Source organism: Macaca fascicularis, chromosome 9, assembly GCF_037993035.2.
Source record: "Macaca fascicularis isolate 582-1 chromosome 9, T2T-MFA8v1.1".
Classification (NCBI taxonomy): domain Eukaryota; kingdom Metazoa; phylum Chordata; class Mammalia; order Primates; family Cercopithecidae; genus Macaca; species Macaca fascicularis.
Genome location: NC_088383.1, coordinates 109,465,806 through 109,484,089, shown reverse-complemented (window position 1 = coordinate 109,484,089; position 18,284 = coordinate 109,465,806). Strand labels below are relative to the sequence as shown.

The 18,284-nt window shown below is 46.1% G+C and overlaps 2 protein-coding genes across 54 annotated transcripts in view; both read left to right on the top strand.

Moving 5' to 3' along the window:
* NDUFB8 (NADH:ubiquinone oxidoreductase subunit B8) lies at positions 1-6,044 on the top strand. 4 transcript variants are annotated; one of them, XR_012418082.1, is made up of 5 exons: positions 1-114; positions 373-499; positions 2,811-2,910; positions 3,341-3,699; positions 5,854-6,044. XR_012418082.1 is itself a non-coding variant. In XM_005566197.5 (5 exons), exons 1-5 carry the CDS (start codon positions 30-32, stop codon positions 5,944-5,946), a joined length of 561 nt encoding a protein of 186 aa, XP_005566254.3. In that variant the 5' UTR covers positions 1-29; the 3' UTR covers positions 5,947-6,044. The 4 variants fall into 4 exon arrangements, 3 of the variants coding, with proteins under 3 accessions (XP_005566254.3, XP_073858602.1, XP_073858603.1); XM_005566197.5 differs by having other exon boundaries at positions 3,341-3,496; XM_074002501.1 differs by lacking the exon at positions 3,341-3,699.
* Positions 6,045-10,670: 4,626 nt separating this feature from the next.
* The window catches only part of SEC31B (SEC31 homolog B, COPII coat complex component), a 34,511-nt gene continuing 26,897 nt past the window's right edge, over positions 10,671-18,284 (top strand). For 38 of the 50 annotated variants that reach the window (XR_012418081.1, XR_012418080.1, XM_074002496.1 and 35 more), the window contains exons 1-3: positions 10,671-10,710; positions 13,533-13,656; positions 14,317-14,440. Coding sequence is in view for 34 of the 50 variants with exons in the window: in XM_074002487.1 (XP_073858588.1) it covers positions 13,578-13,656; positions 14,317-14,440 (203 nt within the window). In the remaining 16 variants the exon portion in view is untranslated. Of the gene's footprint in view, positions 11,162-13,532; positions 13,657-14,316; positions 14,441-18,284 lie in introns of all 50 variants that reach the window. The other 12 variants (XM_074002498.1, XM_074002489.1, XM_074002497.1 and 9 more) reach the window with 2 other exon arrangements.

Here is an 18,284-nt window from a genome sequence, read left to right as displayed (position 1 = left end):
GGCAGAAGGGAAACGTGAAGAAGGTGAAGATGGCGGTGGCCAGGGCCGGGGTCCTGGGAGTTCAGTGGCTGCAAAGGGCATCCCGGAACGTGGTGCCGCTGGGCGCACGGACAGGTCCGCGAGAATGGGAGAGACCTCATTGTGGGAAGGGGGTGCCTGAGGTTTGGTGTATCGGGAGGGGGGATCGTGGATGCCGCGGCGGCAGACTCCGGGTAGGGAGCGGAGGTGGCGTTGATATCCAGAAAATGGGGTGGAGGGTCGCGCTGATCCTGCGAAGTCCCGATCTCGGATCTCTGCAGCCCCTGTGACTTGAAGCCTTCGGAGCGGCCGGAGAGCGGGCTCGCTTCTGACCTGTTCTGTTCTGCGCTTTAGCCTCCAGCATGACCAAGGACATGTTGCCAGGGCCCTATCCTAGGACCCCAGAAGAACGGGCCGCCGCCGCCAAGAAGTATAATATGCGTGTGGAAGACTACGAGCCTTACCCGGATGAGGGCATGGGGTGAGACAGAGAGGGTCTGCTCGCACCCAAGTAGTGATGGGAGAAGGCCGGCTGGGTTGGGTGGCTTGACTGTGACCCTTTCTCCCGAACCTTCTCGTGACCTCTCAGAGTCAATGGAGTGGGTGCTTTTCTCTGTGGAGGGAGGTGGGAGGGGGTGGGTGAGCAGCTGCAGCTGAGAGGACTTCAATTTTCTCCTTGGCTCAGGCTGTTTCCTTAAATGAGGAAGCCGAGGTTTTAATGGCTCCCTCGAGGACCCCCGAATAGCAGGAACCTTCCTTGGCTCTATCCAGAGCGTGGAGTTTCATTTAGATTGAGCATCTGCTGGGCTCAGGTGCTGTCATCCAGGCATGTGACCAGGCTGGAGCTGGACTCCTATCATGAGAACCTTATTTGTAAACGAGTACTCTATATTTATGTGTATGTCTCTTTAAAAAAAAAATTTTTTTTTTTCTGTTAGTGCTGTGGAAATCGTAGCAACTATTAAGCAGATTAAACAACCAGCCCCCTTACTTACTCCAGTTGATGTTATCCTATCCCTTCCACACTCTTCCGTATCTGTACCCACATAACATCCCAGTGGTTAATTATCTGAAGTGATTATCATCACCTTTATTTCCTGTCCTAACATCACTCTTTCAATCTTGGTTTCAGCAACTTCTATTCTTCTTACTATACACTCATTTTCTGTAGCATATGCCTAGTTGTCATCATTTCCTGTTTTGTTTTGTTTTTTATGTTGTGAACAAGAGCATTCTTGTTCGAAGTCAGTGTCAGATGAACCTGGATTTGTTGGGGGAAAACCCAGCTTAGCAAGAGGTCTCATGAGGTATTTAAGACATGGAGATGACTGCCAGCTGGGTGGTCAAGAACACAGTTATTATGAGAAGAATGGTTTTCTAATTCGTACTCTTTTTGTTTTTATTCCAATTAGCTGGGTGACTTTGGATTCAGACTCTAAACTTTAATTTTTCATTTTCTGTCTAATGAAAATCAGAGTACAGCCATATGTCATTTAACAACAGGGATACATTCTGAGAAATGTGTTTTTAGGTGATCTCATTGTATGAACATCAGAGAGTATACTTACAGAAACCTAGATAGTATAGCCTGCTACACACCACAGCTTTATGGTATGGCCTATTGCTCTTAGGCCACAAACCTGTACAGCATGTTGTTGTACTAAATACTGTGGGCAGTTGTAACACAATGGTATTTGTGTATCTAAACATAGAAAAGGGACATAAAAATATGCTATAAAAGGTAAAAAATGGGCCAGGCACTGTGGCTCACACCTGTAATCCCAGCACTTTGGGAGGCCAAGGCAGGCGGATCACGAGATCAGGAGATCAAGACTAGCCTGGCCAACATGGCGAAACCCTGTCTTTACTAAAAATACAAAAATTAGCCGGGCGTGGTGGTGGGCACCTGTAATCCCAGCTACTTGGGAGGCTGAGGCAGGAGAATTGCTTGAACCCGGTAGGTGGAGGTTGCAGCGAGCTGAGATTGTGCCATTGCACTCCAGCCTAGGCGACAAGAGCAAGACTCCATCTCAAAAAAGAAAAGAAGATAAAAAATGGTACACATTTATAGGGCAGCTTTATTATAAACTTATGGGACCCCCTTTGTATATGTGGTCCGTCGTTGACCGAAGTGTTATGTGGCAGGTGACTGTAATTGATTGCTAAATTCCCTTTCATCTATAATATTACATGATTGTGTGACTTTTTTTCTTTTTATTGAAAGAAGTTTGGGGAAGCTGGTTTTTTGTTTTGTTTTGTTTTTTTGAGACAGTTTCACTCTTGTTGCCTAGGCTGGAGTGCAATGGCGCGATCTCGGCTCACTGCAACCTCAACCTCTCGGGTTCAAGTGATTCTCCTGCCTCAGCCTCCTGAGTAGCTGAGATTATGGGCATCTGCCACCACACCCAGCTAATTTTTGTATTTTTAGTAAAGAGGAGGTTTCGCCATGTTGACCAGTCTGGTCTTGAATTCCTGACCTTAGGTGATCTGCCCACTTTGGCCTCCCAAAGTGCTGGGATTACAGGCATGAGCCACCACACCTGGCCCTGGGAAAGCTTATATACATTAAAATATTTCAGAGCTTGCCATGAACTTTTAAATACAATTTGGACTTCTATGGTTAGTTCTGTGCTTAGTGACTAGAACTCGAGCTCTTGTCTTGAGATTTAGTTCCTTTGTCCTTAGGTGAGGCAGTTATCTCTGTCACTTGGTTTCTCATCTATAAGATGAGGAGACTCTGAATTGTCTGAGGCTGCTCACAGCCTCTTCCAGAAGTTCCTGCTGTCTCTCAGGTATGGCGACTACCCGAAGCTCCCTGACCGTTCACAGCATGAGAGGGATCCATGGTATAGCTGGGACCAACCGGACCTGAGGTTGAACTGGGGTGAACCGGTGAGAGAACCATATCTCATTTGACCTTCCTTCTCCCTTTGTCTTCTTGGAGATTCTTTAGCTCAGATGGCACTTCTTTGACCAAGTAACACTAAGCTTTTCTGCTCAAGGAAGCAAGGTTCAGTGATGTGAGATCTGAGGTTGCATGTGGCACACTGAATGGGACATCTGGGAATCATGAAACTCTGTACTGTGAAAGTTGTGCGCTTCCATGATTGAGCTGTCCCTATTCAGCAGAACCTAGAAGAACCTAGACAGAGGCCAGCATCCAATCCTGTAGGGCAGTGTGCCTCAGACCTGGTTCTCAGCATGTTGCCCGAGGGCAGTAGAATGCTTCTGTCTAACCTTGTATCAGGCTCTGATCACTGGGGACTTGCCTGCATTTTGCAGGAAGAGTAGTATGTGACAGCTATTTGTCTTTCTGTCTCAGATGCACTGGCACATAGACATGTACACCAGGAACCGTGTGGATACATCCCCCACACCTGTTTCTTGGAATGTCATGTGTATGCACCTCTTCGGTTTCCTGGCTTTCATGACATTCATGTTCTGGGTGGGGGACGTGTACCCTTCCTACCAGCCTGTGGTGAGTATCCGAGAAGTGCTCCCTTAGGCATGTTTGCTTAGCCCCATTTCCTGAGGGAGTGAAGTCTCTGGGATAGGAATCCAACCAATACCAAGCTTGGCTTCCTGGAGTCTTAGGAGATAGGAAGATAGAAGGGCCTTGACCCACTGGCCTGCCACAAGTACCAGAGCACTTCTCCACCCCTACTTCTTGGACCAGTCTCGGTGAGTAGATACACTTGAAGACTAGATGAGCAATGAGTGTATGGAAACCAGCTAGTCTCCAGAGTTGCCATTTGGGGATTATATTTATCAACAATATTTCATTAAGTGATCTTTACAGTAGAGTTAAGGAATCTTGAGCTAAAATCTTACCCTTTGCTGGACATGTGAAGGGCACTTCCTGTAGTATATTGGAAGCAATTAAGTGTCCACTACAGGCATAGACTTACATTTTGGAGAATGTAAAGGACGTAGAAATGAATTATCTAGCTTTAAGGAAGGTTAGTTAAGAAAATTTAGATAAGTTACATGAGCAACATTTGAACAGATATGTGGGAATTCTGTACAATTTATGTGTATATATGTGTATAGTGAATGTATGTGATAGTATATGAGTTAGTGTCAAGGAGAAGGGCTACCTAGATGCTAACACACACACACACACACACACACACAGGCTTTGGGTGGTGGAAAGTTGGAGAAAACATTTAGGGCAAGAGAAAACAATGAAGGAGGCCAGGCATGGTGACCTGTGCATGTAATCTCGGCACATTGGGAGGCTGAAGCGGGCAGATTGCTTGAGCTCAGGAGTTCAAGACCATCCTGGGCAACATGGTGAAACCCCGTCTCTACAAAGTATACAAAAAAATTAGCCAGGCATGGTGGTGCATGCCTGTAATCCCAGCTACTTGGGAGGCTGGGGCACAGGAATCCTTTGAACTTGGGAGGCGGAGGTTGCAGTAAGCTGAAATCACACTACTGCCCTCCAGCCTGGGCAAGAGAGAAAGACTGTCTAAAAAAAAAGAAAAAAGAAAAAGAAAACAATGAAGGAAAAGGAGGGTGAATGAGTTAGCTAGAATAGAATAGATGTATAAAATGGTTCCTAAATAACCAGCTGCATTGGTTGGTTTCCTGGAGACTTGCTAAAAATCCAGATTCCCAGGCCCCGCTTCTTGGTGGTCCTAATTCAGTAGCATCGCAGTAGGGTTCTAAAAGCCATATTTTTAATAAGCTCCCAGGTAATTCTGATGTGCACCTAGATTTGGAAATCACTGTGTTAAAAAGTATTGTGAGATAAGTTGAGCAGTTAGGTTGGGCAGCTTTTATGTCATTGCTAAGGGATTTGGACTTGATGGTGTAATAAAGCATTAATTTGACAAATATTTATGGAGCCTCTACTATGTACCAGGTGCAAACTGTGCTAGCGGTTGGGGATACAGTGATGACTTGGTCTGCCTCTAGGTGGCAGGGAACCATTCTGGGTTTTCGAACAGAAGAGTGACATAATGAATGCTGAGTTCTTAGGATGATTAATCTGGGAGTAGTCTCCAGGATGTATTAGAAGGAGAGAAACTGAAAGCAGGGAGGCTGCTGTGTTTGCAGTTGGCTGCCCAGTGCTACCTCTGCAGAGACAATCAGTGTCCTGAAGGTAGCTGGTATGTCTGTGTGCACTGACACGAGCCTTCCTACCAAGCCCCAGGGGCTCCATGCTGGAGAATGCACGTAGGGCTAGAGTGAGCACTAACTTGACTTCAGGAGAGCAAGAAACACAGTGTGGCTCTTCCATTTTTCAGTTCTGTAAGCATATCACCCTTTTCTCCTCCCCTTGAGCTGTGTTCTCTGACAGCTGTTTGTTGGTAAAGCCAGCAGCCCCTAAAGCACGTTCCAGCCTTGTCTCCTCTGTGCTTTCCCCCACCACTGCTCCTGCACGCCTCATTTGCTGGGCCACTTTAGTGGTGGAACCATTAGAGGCTGAGTGACTTAAAGGAGATTGAGTCTGTCTCGACCCCGAGAGAGAGTGGGATGGATGGATGCATCGTCTCATTTAGAAAGCGTTGCCTCTGACTCTGACACTCTCTCTTTTCTATTTCTTTACTTCCCTCCCTCTCTTCCTCCCTTCCCCTCCTTTCCCTATTCCCTTCCCTCCCCCTTTCTCCTTCCCCCTCACAGTATAGGCACCACTTCTCTTACAATTTAGGCTTTCTCTCTGCCTTGGCCTGAGTGAGGAAGAGGATTGCTGTTCCTGCTGTCCTAGCCCAGCTGGGTCTGACTAGAGGCTACTGCCTACCCATTTACCATGCATGATTGTTAACTCAGTGGGGTGTAGCCAGGTATTGACTGAATGTATGTTCTTGCTGACCTGTGTTTTTTCCTTAGGGACCAAAGCAGTATCCTTACAATAATCTGTACCTGGAACGAGGCGGCGATCCCTCCAAAGAACCTGAGCCGGTGGTTCACTATGAGATCTGAGGAGGCTTCGTGGGCTTTTGTGTCCTCTTAACTAGGACTCCCTTATTCCTAGAAATTTAATCTTAATGAAATCCCTAATAAAACTCAGTGCTGTGGTATTTGTGCCTCATTTTCCCAGGAATAGTCACTGCCCTGAGGAACCGCATCCTTTTCCCTTTTTTTCTGCTTGATGTCTGCCCTCTTCCCTGTTTTCTTATTCTGAAATTTAAAGGATAGGAGGGTGGGGTGGATGGGGGCTTAGGCACAAAATATTAATTTGTTAATTTCACTTGGGTTATGAAGGTACTTAAGGGTTTTAGCCATGTGGAGGTGTTAAGGTTCGCTCCTTTTCCCATTTATAGGGTCAAGGAAGAAATGTTCCTAACTTCCTAAGTTGAAACAAGATTTATTTCCCATAAAAAAACCTTTCTAGTGTAGGTCTGGTAGCTCATGCCTATTATCCCAACACTTTGGGAGGCTGAGGCGGAAGGATTGCTTGAAGCTCAGGACTTTGAGATTAGCCTGGGCAACATGACGAGACCCCATCTCTGCAAAAAAAATTTTCAAAAAATTCGCTGGGCACAGCAGTGTGTGCCTGTGGTCCCAGCTGTGCAGGAGGATGAGGAGGGAGGATCATTTGAGCCCAGGAGGGTGCAGTGAGCCATATTTGCAACACTGCTCCAGCCTGGGCAACAGAGCAAGACCCTGTCTCGAAAAAAACCTTGGCATGGCGTGGGTGCTCAGCCTGTAATCCCAGCACTTTGGGAGGCCGAGGCGGGTGAAACACTTGAGGCCAGGAGTTGAAGACCAGCCTGACTAACATAGCAAAACCCCATCTCTACTAAGAATACAAAACACTAGCTAAGCTTGGTGGTGCATGCTTGTAATCCCAGCTACTCCGGAGGCTGAGGCAGGAGAATCGCTTGAACCCAGGAGGTGGAGGTTGTGGTGAGATGGCGCCACTGCACTCCAGCCTGGGCGGCAGAGCCAGCCAGACTGTCTCAAAAAAAATCTCCTTAATAATAGTGGTTAGTTGGAAAAAATTGTGCTCTAACGTGTTTCAAGTGTATTACAGGACTGATAAGTGTATTTGTCCTGTCTGCCTAAGGCTGTGACTGCCTCTGATCTTATTTCTGTTTTAAGAAGAATATTCCTTATTCCAAAGCAGCTTCTGAATCATAGCTTCTTAATAAGTCGACATTACCTGTGTTTATGAATTAGAGGACAGGCAGTGAGTTACTACTGAACATGTTCACAGCTTTGATTACTTTTAATGACTCATCCATACTCCTATGACAGCCTTAGAGAAAAACTATGTTTTTCAGAGTCTATCTCATTCATCTGTTTTTTGTTTTATTTAGAGATAGGATCTTCCTCTGTTCCCCAGGTTGAAGTGCAGTAGCACAATCATAGCTCCCTGTAACCTCAAACCCCTGGGCTTAAGGGATCCTCCTTGCTCAGCCTCCCTAGTAGGTAGGATTACTGGTATGTATGACTCCTAAGTTTCTTATTTTTTGTTAAGATGGGATCTTGCTATGTTGCCCAGGCTGGCTCAAACTCCTGGCCTCAAGCAGTCCTCCTGCCTCACACTTGGAATACAGGCAGGAGCCACTGTACCCAGCCCTCATGCATCCATTTAAGTGAACCAACCCGTATTCCTTTGGGGACATTTTCTTAAGTTACAGTATATGCCAGAAAACCTGTCCCATAAAAAAGCATACATTTAATGGGACCAAAAGAAGCAAATTCTTTCAAATTAGATGTGGAGTCCTAACTGTGCAGGCAGTGAGAGACCTTTTGTGAGGTCAGGGAGTGGATACTTGTGGAATGCTATTCTTTGAAGGTCCCCACTGGCTTTTTATGTGTCTCCATTCTCTATAGCATTTGATAATCATTTCCTTAACAAACACCTGTGTGTCTAATATGTATCAAACACTGATAAGCCCTGGAGATATAAAACTGAGCAAGACAAAGTAATTGCCTTCAAATATTACATAGGAGACCAGCAGTTATAATACAAAGCAAAAATAATTCTTTATCATTACTACTATTGAGACAGGGTCTCACTCTGTTGCCCAGGCTGCAGTGTAGTGGTGTGATCACAGCTCACTGCACCTCTACCTCCCAGGCCCAAGTGGTCCTCTCATTGTAGCCTCCCAAGCAGCTGGGACCACAGGCATGCACCACCACACCTGGCTAATTTTTGTATTTTTTTGTAGAGACAGGGTTTCACCATGTTGCCCAGGCTGGTCTTAAACTTCTGGGCTCAAGCAGTCCACCTGCCTTGGCCTCCCAAAGTGTTGGGATTATGGGTGTAGACCACTATGCCAGGCCAAAAAGAATTTTTTTCTTTTTTTTTCTTTCTTTCTTTTTTTTTTTTTTTTGAGACATGGTCTCACTCTGTCACCCAGGCTGGAGTGCAGTGGCATGATCTTAGCTCATTGCAACCTCTGCCTCCCAGGTTCAAGTGATTCTCGTGCCTCACCCTCCCAAATAGCTGGGATTACAGGTGCACACCACCATGCCCAGCTAATTTTTTTTGTATTTTTTGGTAGCGATGTAGTTTGACCATATTGGCCAGGCTGGTCTTGAACTCCTGACCGCAGGTGATCTGCCCACCTCAGCTTCCCAAAGTGTTAGGATTACAGGCATGAGCCACCACTCCCAGCAAGAATTCTTAAGAGGTGTGAGCTGAGAAAGTGCACTTTTAATTTTGTTTAATCATGTCCTACCCAAAACTGACCTTAAGCTTCTGTTTCAAATTTCTTTAGGAGTATTCCATCAGTAACTCTTCTGCCTCCTCCTCTTAGATTTAGTTTTCAACCCTGTTTACTTTTCTTCGGGCTTCATTCCCTGTTGTGTCAGCTAAGAAGTTCAGGAAATACTTGAGTACTTGGTAGGAAGCATGGGCTAGGCACAGATAATGTACAGAATTACCTTGTGTCTGACTTCAAAATTGCCAAATCCACATGAAAGGGAACTGGAGTTGTGTCACGAGTTGGGTCCCATCGTGATAACTGGCCCCAATCTTTGGAGGTGTATCGGGCAGGAATGCAGAGAATTCATGCATTAAGCAGAAGTTTCTAAGATCTAAAGCTGCTTACAGAACTTTTTTTTTTGGAGATGGAGTCTCTGTCACCCAGGCTGAGGTACAGTGGCACGATCTCAGCTCACTGCAACCTCTGCCTCCAGGATTCAAGCTATTCTCACGCCTCAGCCTCCCAAGTAGCTGGGACTACAGGCGAGCACTACCATGCCTGGCTAATTTTTATATTTTTGGTAGCGACGGAGTTTCACCATGTTGACCAGACTGGTCTCAAACTCCTGACCTTAGGTGATATGCACACCTTGGCCTCCCAAAGTGCTGAGATTACAGGTGTGATCCACAGAACATTTTTATTTGGAAGTGGCACAGTTTCTTCAACATAAAAAATACATGATTGGCTGGGTGTGGTGGTTCATGCCTGTAATCCCAGCACTTTGGGAGGCCGAGGTGGGTGGATTGCAAGGTCAGGAGATGGAGACCATCCTGGCTAACACGGTGAAACCCCGTCTCTACTAAAAATACAAAAAATTAGCTGGGCGTTGTGGTGTGCGCCTGTAGTCCCAGCTACTGGGGAGTCTGAGGTAGGAGAATCACTTGAACCTGGGAGGCGGAGGTTGGCGTGAGCCGCGATCGCGCCACTGCACACCAGCCAGGGCGATAGAGTGATAATCTGTCTCAAATAAATAAATAAAATTTTCTTAAAAATTTAAAAAGATCTTTTCAGGCCCCCTCCTCACCTGAAGTTCTCTGGCTCTATTAAAAGACCACCATAGTTTTTGTAGTCTCCCAGGCTCTAAAGACTTTATCAGTCAGGAGAGCCTGTCCAGCTCTCCTTTACAATCATCACTACTATGTTAATCCAGGCTTTCATCACCTAGTACGTGGATTGTTCTATTCGTCTCCTAATTTGAGTCCCTGCCTCCAGCTCTGCTCTCTCTAAGGGGTTCCATATTGCTAGCCTCAAAACATAATCTTTATGTTATTGCATCCCTCCCTGTAATTTTCAGTAACTCTGATCTGCAGAATTGAATTGGAACACCACAATCCGCATCCAATCCCCGCCTGCATTCACGGTATGGAAAATTCCAGGGTGCCTATTAGCCGGTTTGGCTGCTTCCTCCTTGCTGGAGTATCACCTGTGTTCTTGCAGCTCCAGAGGATAACACCCCTCCTATGTTCCTGAAATATTTCAGGAAGCCCCTGGCCCTGTAGTCTCACCCTCCACACACTTAACAGCCCTTAATTCAACCAAATTTTGGGGCCAGTTTCTGCTGGGCTGCAGTGCAACACTCACTGCCATTTACAGCCTCGATTGCTTTTTACGTTTTCAACTAAATGGATTCCACTGAGGGCTCCTGGGGCTAGGGTCGGGTCTTGTCCCCCTTCAATACATAGATAATGAGTTAGTATTTTCCGTTTTCAGAGACTGGCCCTAGAGCCTGGCTCAAACTGCATAGACCAGAACTTACTGGTCCAGATCTGACCCACTGCGCAATCACAGGGTAGGAGAGGGAGGTCCGGTTAAAACCTATAATCCTGTTTGTAAACGTTCTCCGTGGGTCTGTCTGGGTCTCGGGCTCGGCGCCCCTGGAGCGTGTTTTCGGCGGTGCCCTGCCAGGTCCGCTCCGCTTTTGGCCCTCCGCAGCCGCCGTCCACAGCGCCCGGCTGCGCGCTAGAGCGCTGCCAGAGGACCAGCTCTGGCTGCCGCGCTTGACCCTTGCCCGGGGTCCGACGCACAGGTTGGTTTGCCCTGCTGGTCTGGGGTCCCTGGGAGCAGAGATTGCGCTGGGGACCCGGAACACTGCTCCTTTCTTGGCAGAGGGCCGAGAGGAGCCCCCTTGCTGCGGAGACCCCCGGCCCGCGCTAGCCCTGCCCGCGAGTCCGGGCGCCGGGGGCCTCCACTACGCCTACCCTTGAATTGGATCCGGCTCTACTGCCCTTGCCGCACGGGAGCCCCCAGCCTGACGAGGGTCTCCCTGTTCAGCGCTGCCTCGCGCCTTCCCATCCGCCTTGGTCCTGACCTGGCCCGGCCAAGCCCACCCGGTGTCGCTGCGTTTGGGCTAGGCGGGAAGGCCTGTCATTGCTGACCCTGGCGCGCCTCTCTTCGGCGACAGCGGGAAAGAAGCTGTGCTGATCGTCCTCCCTAAGGACTGGGCTGCCAAGGGTAGCTGGTGTCCTCCTGCACGGCAGGTCTGTCCAGCATTTCATTGGTCATCTCCGCCTCACGCCCCCATGGCCAATCTGACCCCAGGAGGGGCCCTTTTTTGTGAATAGATGCCTCTGAACAATATGAATTAAGAGCCCATTTTTCCCAGTTCCTAGACTGTCCGCGATTAAAACACTTTCTAGAGTTTAGCTGCGACTAGCACAATGGTTAGAAATACGGGATGGTTAGAAATACGGGATGGTTAGAAATACGGGCTCTTGATGCTGATGGGGGTTCACATCCCAGCCTAGCCAGTTGTCGTCTCTGGAAAATAGGGTAATCGTAGTACTTACCTAATAGGACCACTGAGAGAATTAAATGAGATATGCACAGCTGCTTATCGCAGCTCCTATTTTTGTTATTAGGGGATCTTTTCTCAGAAACATTAAGTTGGCTGTGACCAGCAGGTGGCACTGGTGACTTGGAGTGTTGAGCTGGTAACAGGATACCTGATAGTAGCCACAAGTGTTTAAAAGTCCCTTGGAAATCTTGGCGTAATGGGCAGGCTTAAACTTTCTTCACGCTGGAAAGTACGTTAGAGATTTAGTAATACTATCTCCTGTTTTTGTAGGTGAGACTGCTCTGACTGTAGCTTACTCAAGCAGGTCACAGTAGGTCCCAAGCTTTCTCCCTAAGTTCAGTGTAATTTTAAAAAATCCTTCCTACCTCTTTGCTAGCCTGTTGGGATAGGACCTTGAATATACATTGGAATTAGATCAGAAATCACAGAGTTAAAATGGATGTCCAGATTCGAGCTTTTACCATGTGCCAGACGTTCGTTTGGAAACTAGTTACAACATGGTGAACAAAAGCAGACACAGTGCCAGCTCTCGTGGAGCTTGCGTATTAGTGGAAGAGACCGACAATGTCAATGTAAATAAAATGTGTCATTATAAATTGCTAGGAAGAAAAAAATTGAGACTTTTTGTGATTGTATAGTTCACTTATTTGGGGAAGTGAGAAGCTGAGCCCAGAAAAATATAAGGAGCCAGCCATGTAGAAAGTGAAGGGAAGAGCATTCAGAGTATAGGGAACAGCATTTGCAAAGGCTCTAAGGAAGGAAAATGTCAGGAAATTAAAGGCTAGTGTGGCTCAAGCACAATTAATAAGGAGAAAATTATCAAAAGATGAAGTTGAAGTGGTAGGCTGGAGCCTTTGGGCAGGGCTCAAAGAAATTTGAATTGTATTCTGTGTGTGATAGAAATCGTTGAAAGATCTTAAGCATGGAATGCCAAAACCCTATGTTTTATTTTAGAGGTTTACTCCTGCCGCTGTGTAAAGAACAAATTGGGTAATGGCTTAAGTAGAAAGGGGGATAGCTAGTTGGGAGACTGTTGCAGTACTCCAGGTGAGAGATGATATCATCAAAAGGCTGTTGGCAGTGAAAAATAAGAGAAAAGCAGACAGATTAAGATATACTTTGGAGGTAAAATCAGGGAGACTAAATGATGGATTAGAGGAGAATGAGGGAGAAGGAGGGATCAAGAGGGATTTTCAGGCTTCTGGGTTGAGCAATTGGGTAGATAGTGGAACCATTTACCAAGATGAAGAAAACTGGAGGAAGAACAGAAGAGACTGTGACTTTGCTCCTTTCTGAAAAAACAAAAAACCCAGAAGAGATGGTAGAATAGAGAATTCCATTTTAGGTAGACTAAAATGGGAGTTCCCCACCCCCATTAGGTAGCTACTATATCCAAGTGAAATATTTGATTAGAAATTGCATATAAGCAACTGATCACTTGAGGTCAGAAGTTTGAGACCAGCCTGGCCACCATGGTAAAACCACGTCTCTACTAAAAATACAAAAATTAGCCAGGCATAGTGGCACATGCCTGTAATCCCAGCCACTCGGGAGGCTGAGGCAGGAGAATCACTTGAACCCGGGAGGCAGAGGTTGCAGTGACCTGAGATTGTGGCACTGCACTCCAGCCTGGGCAACAGAGCAAGACTCTGTCTTAAAAAAAAAAAAGAAGAAGAAGAAGAAGAAATTGCATATAAGAACTTGGAGCTTGGAGGAGAGATTTGTGATAGTGATATAAATTTGGGGATCATCAGCATATGGATGCTATTTAAAGCCAAGGAAATGGACAAAAATCACTGAGAGATTGTCCGGTTTGGTAGTTATCACCACTGGACCTGTGGTAGCCATTGTGGTTGAGTATCTTTTGAGGTTTAAAGTATTACATTTCAGTAATTGGGTGAATGAACTATCTTTAGATCTGCAGATGGTCATGTATTTGTCACTCTGTGTTGCCCTGAAATGCCCTATCCTGTGGTGTAGAAAGACAAACAAGAACTCTTGTCCACAGATGCTCCCTGGATCTGGCTGTTAAGTTTGCTGGTTTCTATTTTCAGTGGACTGAGGGCCATGTCAGTTTTCTGCCACCTACAGGATAGACCATGAAGCTGAAGGAACTTGAGCGGCCAGCTGTCCAGGCATGGAGCCCAGCCAGCCAATACCCTTTGTATCTGGCCACAGGTATGGTGACACTGTGGATTAGGATCCACTGGGAGTACATAGGTTGAGGGGAAACTTAGTATCTAGAATTATTTATTTTGCATCAGAGAAAGCTCTCAGATCATAGAAAGATAGGGTGACTCACAGCATAAGCAAGGGGATATTAGGTGTTTTGGGTACCTGAGGGCTGCCTAGGACTATGGCTCAAGGTTAGGTACATCATGTTTTCTTTCTTTTTGTTTTTTTTTTTTTTGAAGCAGAGTCTCACTCTGTCACCCAGGCTGGAGTGCAGTGGCGCGATCTTGGCTCACTGCAAGCTCCACCTTCCGGGTTCACGCCATTCTCCTGCCTCAGCCTCTCAAGTAGCTGGGACTACAGGTGCCCGCCACCACGCCTGGCTAATTTTTTTGTATTTTTAGTAGAAACAGAGTTTCACTGTGTTAGCCAGGATGGTCTCAGTCTCCTGACCTTGTGATCCACCCACCTCGGTGTCCCAAACTGCTGGGATTACAGGTGTGAGCCACCGTGCCTGGCCAATGTTTTTTTGCTTTTGTGGAGTTACCTTTGAGAAAGGGTATACCCAGCCCTCTTCTGTTCCTTCTCCTCTTCACTCCTTAACCCTCTTATACCTGAAATCCATGCATATATTGTTGCTTATACGCTGCCTTTTCTTGTGCCTAGGAACATCTGCCCAACAGCTAGATTCCTCCTTCAGCACAAATGGCACATTGGAAATATTTGAGGTTGATTTCAGGGACCCTTCTCTGGACTTGAAACACAAAGGAGTCCTTTCTGCCTCTAGCAGGTATTGTCTGACCTATACAGGGTAGATCCTGACGAAGATACTGATGAGGAATCCTGGGAGCAGTGTGTGTTTCTCAGGGCTCCTGAGGAGCCAAGTGAGGGAAGAACGAGCTTTGCCAAGTTGGAGAGAAGTTAACTCTGGGCTTATTTTGCAAAAGGATTTAAAAAACAACCACCCCCACCTTTCCGGTCAGCAGCAATAGCAGTGTCAGGCTGAATGCATGTGATAGAGATGCCTCAGACAAGCCTGGACCCACGTGTACCTGTCCTATCTTTGAACCCAGAGATATTGGGTCCTTCCTCCCTTGGCTCTTGTGAAGATAACAACCTTACACAATATCACCCTCTCTGCCAACAAGGAAGAGAACGAATGATCCTCTCCTCATTGCTTTTAGACACTGATTGGTTCTCATGGATTTCATGGCTCTTGCAGGCTTCCAGCGCTAGGTACTATCATTCATTGAGCACATGTATACATGCCAGACCCTGTGCTAGGGGCTGTGTACATTTTATTTATTCCTCATAATAAGTGATAAGTACCATATTTCCATTTTACATAGAAGGGAACTGAAACTCTGAGAAGCTAGGATTTAAGTCAAGGCCTATTTGAGTCCAAAGCCTACCTTCTTTCCATTATTCTGCCCTTCTTCTAAAGATCTTATAAAGGTGGGGCTTACAGTCTGAAGCGATAGTCTCCAAATTTTTATATCATCAGAAAAAATGTGAATATTCATTATACTCAAGGTATATATTCAATATAAATGTATACATGTATTACTGTACTGTTTTTGTTTTTGTTTTTGTTTGGAACAGGATCTCACTCTGTCACCCAGGCTGGATTGCAGTGGCACAATCAGGACTCACTGCAACCACCTCCTGGGCTCAAGCAATCCTCCCGCCTCAGTCCCCTGAGTAGCTGGGACTGCAGGCACATGCCACCACACCCAGCTAATTTTTTATATTTTTAGAAGAGATGGGGTGTTGCCATGTTGCCCAGGCTGGTCTTGAACTCCTGAGCCCAAGCGATCAGCCTGCTCGGCCTCCCAAAGTGCTGGGACTACAGGTGTGAGCCACTGAGCCAGCTGGCTCTACTATTTTTTATTTATTTATTTTTTGGGACAGAGTCTCACTTTCTTGCCCAGTCTGGAGTGCAGTGGTGCAATCTCAGATCACTGCAACCTCCGTCTCCCAGGTTCAAGCGATTCTCCCGCCTCAGCCTCCTGAGTAACTGGGACTGCAGGTGCGCGCCACCACACCTGGCTAATTTTTTTTTATACTATCAATAACGTGTAATTTCTATTAATTTTTTTTTTATATTTGAGGTTACTGGTCTAGAAGGCAACATTCCGTCTGATGATTGATGAACTCCTTGTGCGTTTCTTGGTCCCGCTAAGAGAGTTAAAATATTTAGGCGGAAGTACCCTCTTTCTTTTCATAGTTAAAATCTCATAAGGAAAAGTTAGTTGTTGTTTGCCCTTTCTTGAGCTCCTGCATCACTTTATGACAGCATCTCTTATTTTGCAGTTTTTTTTTTTTTTTTAACATCTCTTTGTATTTCCAGTACCTGTATCCTTTGAAGAGCAGGCACTTGAGGATTTACTGATGATGATTAGATACTCTTAGCCCCTAACCAAGCATTTCAGAAGGGGCCCTTCAAAGGGGTGAGCTAATTCAAGATGTTTATATGCTGGAGCTTAAAAAAGGGGTTCAACCTGAGAAAGCTAATAGGAAAAGGAAAAAGGGTAAGGGGGCCGGGCGCGGTGGCTCACGCCTGTAATCCCAGCACTTTGGGAGGCCGAGGCGGGCGGATCACAAGGTCAGGAGATCGAGACCACGGTGAAACCCAGTCTCTACTAAAAATACAAAAAATTAGCCAGGTGCGGTTGTGGGCTCCAGTAGTCCCAGCTACTCGGGAGGCTGAGGCAGGAGAATGGCGTGAACCCGGGAGGCGGAGCTTGCAGTGAGCCGAGATCGCGCCACTGCACTCCAGCCTGGGCGACAGAGCGAGACTCCGTCTCAAAAAAAAAAAAAAAAAAAAAAAAAAAGGGTAAGGGGGCACTAGGCAAGGGTCCTAATCCTCAACAAGCAAAGCAACAGCTTCAGCATAGTAGTAGCTCCTTAGGGTCAAGGGTACTTAAGAAAGAGGCAGTATAATCTTAGGAACTGAATTTTGAGATCCATGTGGGTAGAGATTTTAATGGTTTTTTGTTTTGTTTTGTTTTGTTTTCTGGAGATAGAGTTTCACTCTGTCATCCAGGCTGGAGTGCAGTGGCTCAATCTTGGCTCATTGCAACCTCCACCTCCTGCGTTCAAGCAGTTCTCCTGCAGCCTCCCGAGTACCTGGGATTACAGGTGCGCGCCACCATGCCCAGCTAATTTTTGTATTATTAGTAGAGATGGGGTTTCACCATGTTAGCCAGGCTGGTCTTGAACTCCTGACCTCAGGTGATCTAACCACCTCAGCCTCCCAAAGTGCTGGGATTACAGGCGTGAACCACCATGCCTGGCCAAGATTTTAATGTTTTACTCATTGCTCTATCTCCAGCACTTAGAGCAGTGCCTGGCGTTATATTTAATAAATATTTGTATTTAATAAATATTTGTTATGTGAATGAGTGATATTATAAACTTTTGGGTTACCAGCCAGGTGCGGTGGCTCACGCCTGTAATCCTAGCACTTTGGGAGGCTGAGATGGGCAGATCGCTTGAGGCCAGGAGTTCAAGACCAGCCTGGCCAACATGGTGAAACCCCCTCTGTACTAAAAATACAAAAATCAGCTGGGCGTGGTGGCACACACCTGTAATCCCAGCTATTCGGGAGTCTGAGGCACCAGCATCGCTTGCACGTGGGAGGCAGAGGTTACAATGAGCTGAGTACCACTGTACTCCAGCCTGGGCGACAGAGCAAGACCCTGCCTCAAAAAAATAGAAGAAGAAGAAACTTCTGGGTTACCAGACAGCATTCAAATCCAGCACTTCAGTTACAGTTAGTCTTCAGTTAGTCTTAGTGTCTTAAGAGTTTTTCAAGCTGTTAGTTTGAATTTGGGAGTCATGAACTTTACCTCATACTCCTACTCCACTCTGTAGGAATTTGGGGCCAGTAACCAGAATAAATAGTACAGTTAACCCTATTGATAATATTTTATCTCTGCTTTCTTTTCCCACCTCTATAACTGTGTTGGAAGATTGAATCACATTCCCAAAGACCTAAATCCCAAAGGTTACCTTTGACACAGCCCTGTTGGGGCCTTTCTGAAGCAATCATCTTAGACACCCCAGGGTCTAAGACACCCACTTCATTCTGTTCCAGTCTAGGTTAGGTCACATGCTCAACAGTCAGTATCATAAACTATTGACCAGGATGATCAGGGAAGATAGAGGGCCGCTCATCCTTTGCTTTCTGTCTTCCTCTCTCTTTTTTTCTGTGTCTTCTTCTGCATAGTGTGGCATAAGGCACAGTTGTGTGGGGCTGTAGCATTGGCCATAATACTAATAGAGCTGTGTGACTTGGGCAAATCAAGTCAGTTATCTCAGGTTCCTTCACTTATGTATAAAGAAGAGATTGTACAAGATGACTTCTAACAAACTAGCTGAGATCTGAATTCAGGTTTCATGTTCAGTCTCTTATTCCCTTTTATTTTCTAGTAGTCTTCCTCCTTTTTCCATTTTTAAACCTCTTCCTGTATCTCTTTGTTATCAACTAAACATATACCTTTCAAAATCTTCCTCATTCTCTGCCTGCCCTTTTCTCCAAACCCATGCCTCAACCAAATTTGGATCCTGAAGATCCCCTTATCCTCAATCTATGATGCATCAGAGAAATATTATCTACCTAGAAATATTTG

Bases quoted from the DNA above. Each gene is read 5' to 3' on its own strand.
- NDUFB8 (XM_005566197.5), top strand. From the start codon at position 30: ATGGCGGTGGCCAGGGCCGGGGTCCTGGGAGTTCAGTGGCTGCAAAGG. The intron at 500-2,810 runs GTGAGACAGAGA...GCTGTCTCTCAG, and splicing joins TACCCGGATGAGGGCATGGG to GTATGGCGACTACCCGAAGC. The intron at 2,911-3,340 runs GTGAGAGAACCA...TTTCTGTCTCAG, and splicing joins GGTTGAACTGGGGTGAACCG to ATGCACTGGCACATAGACAT.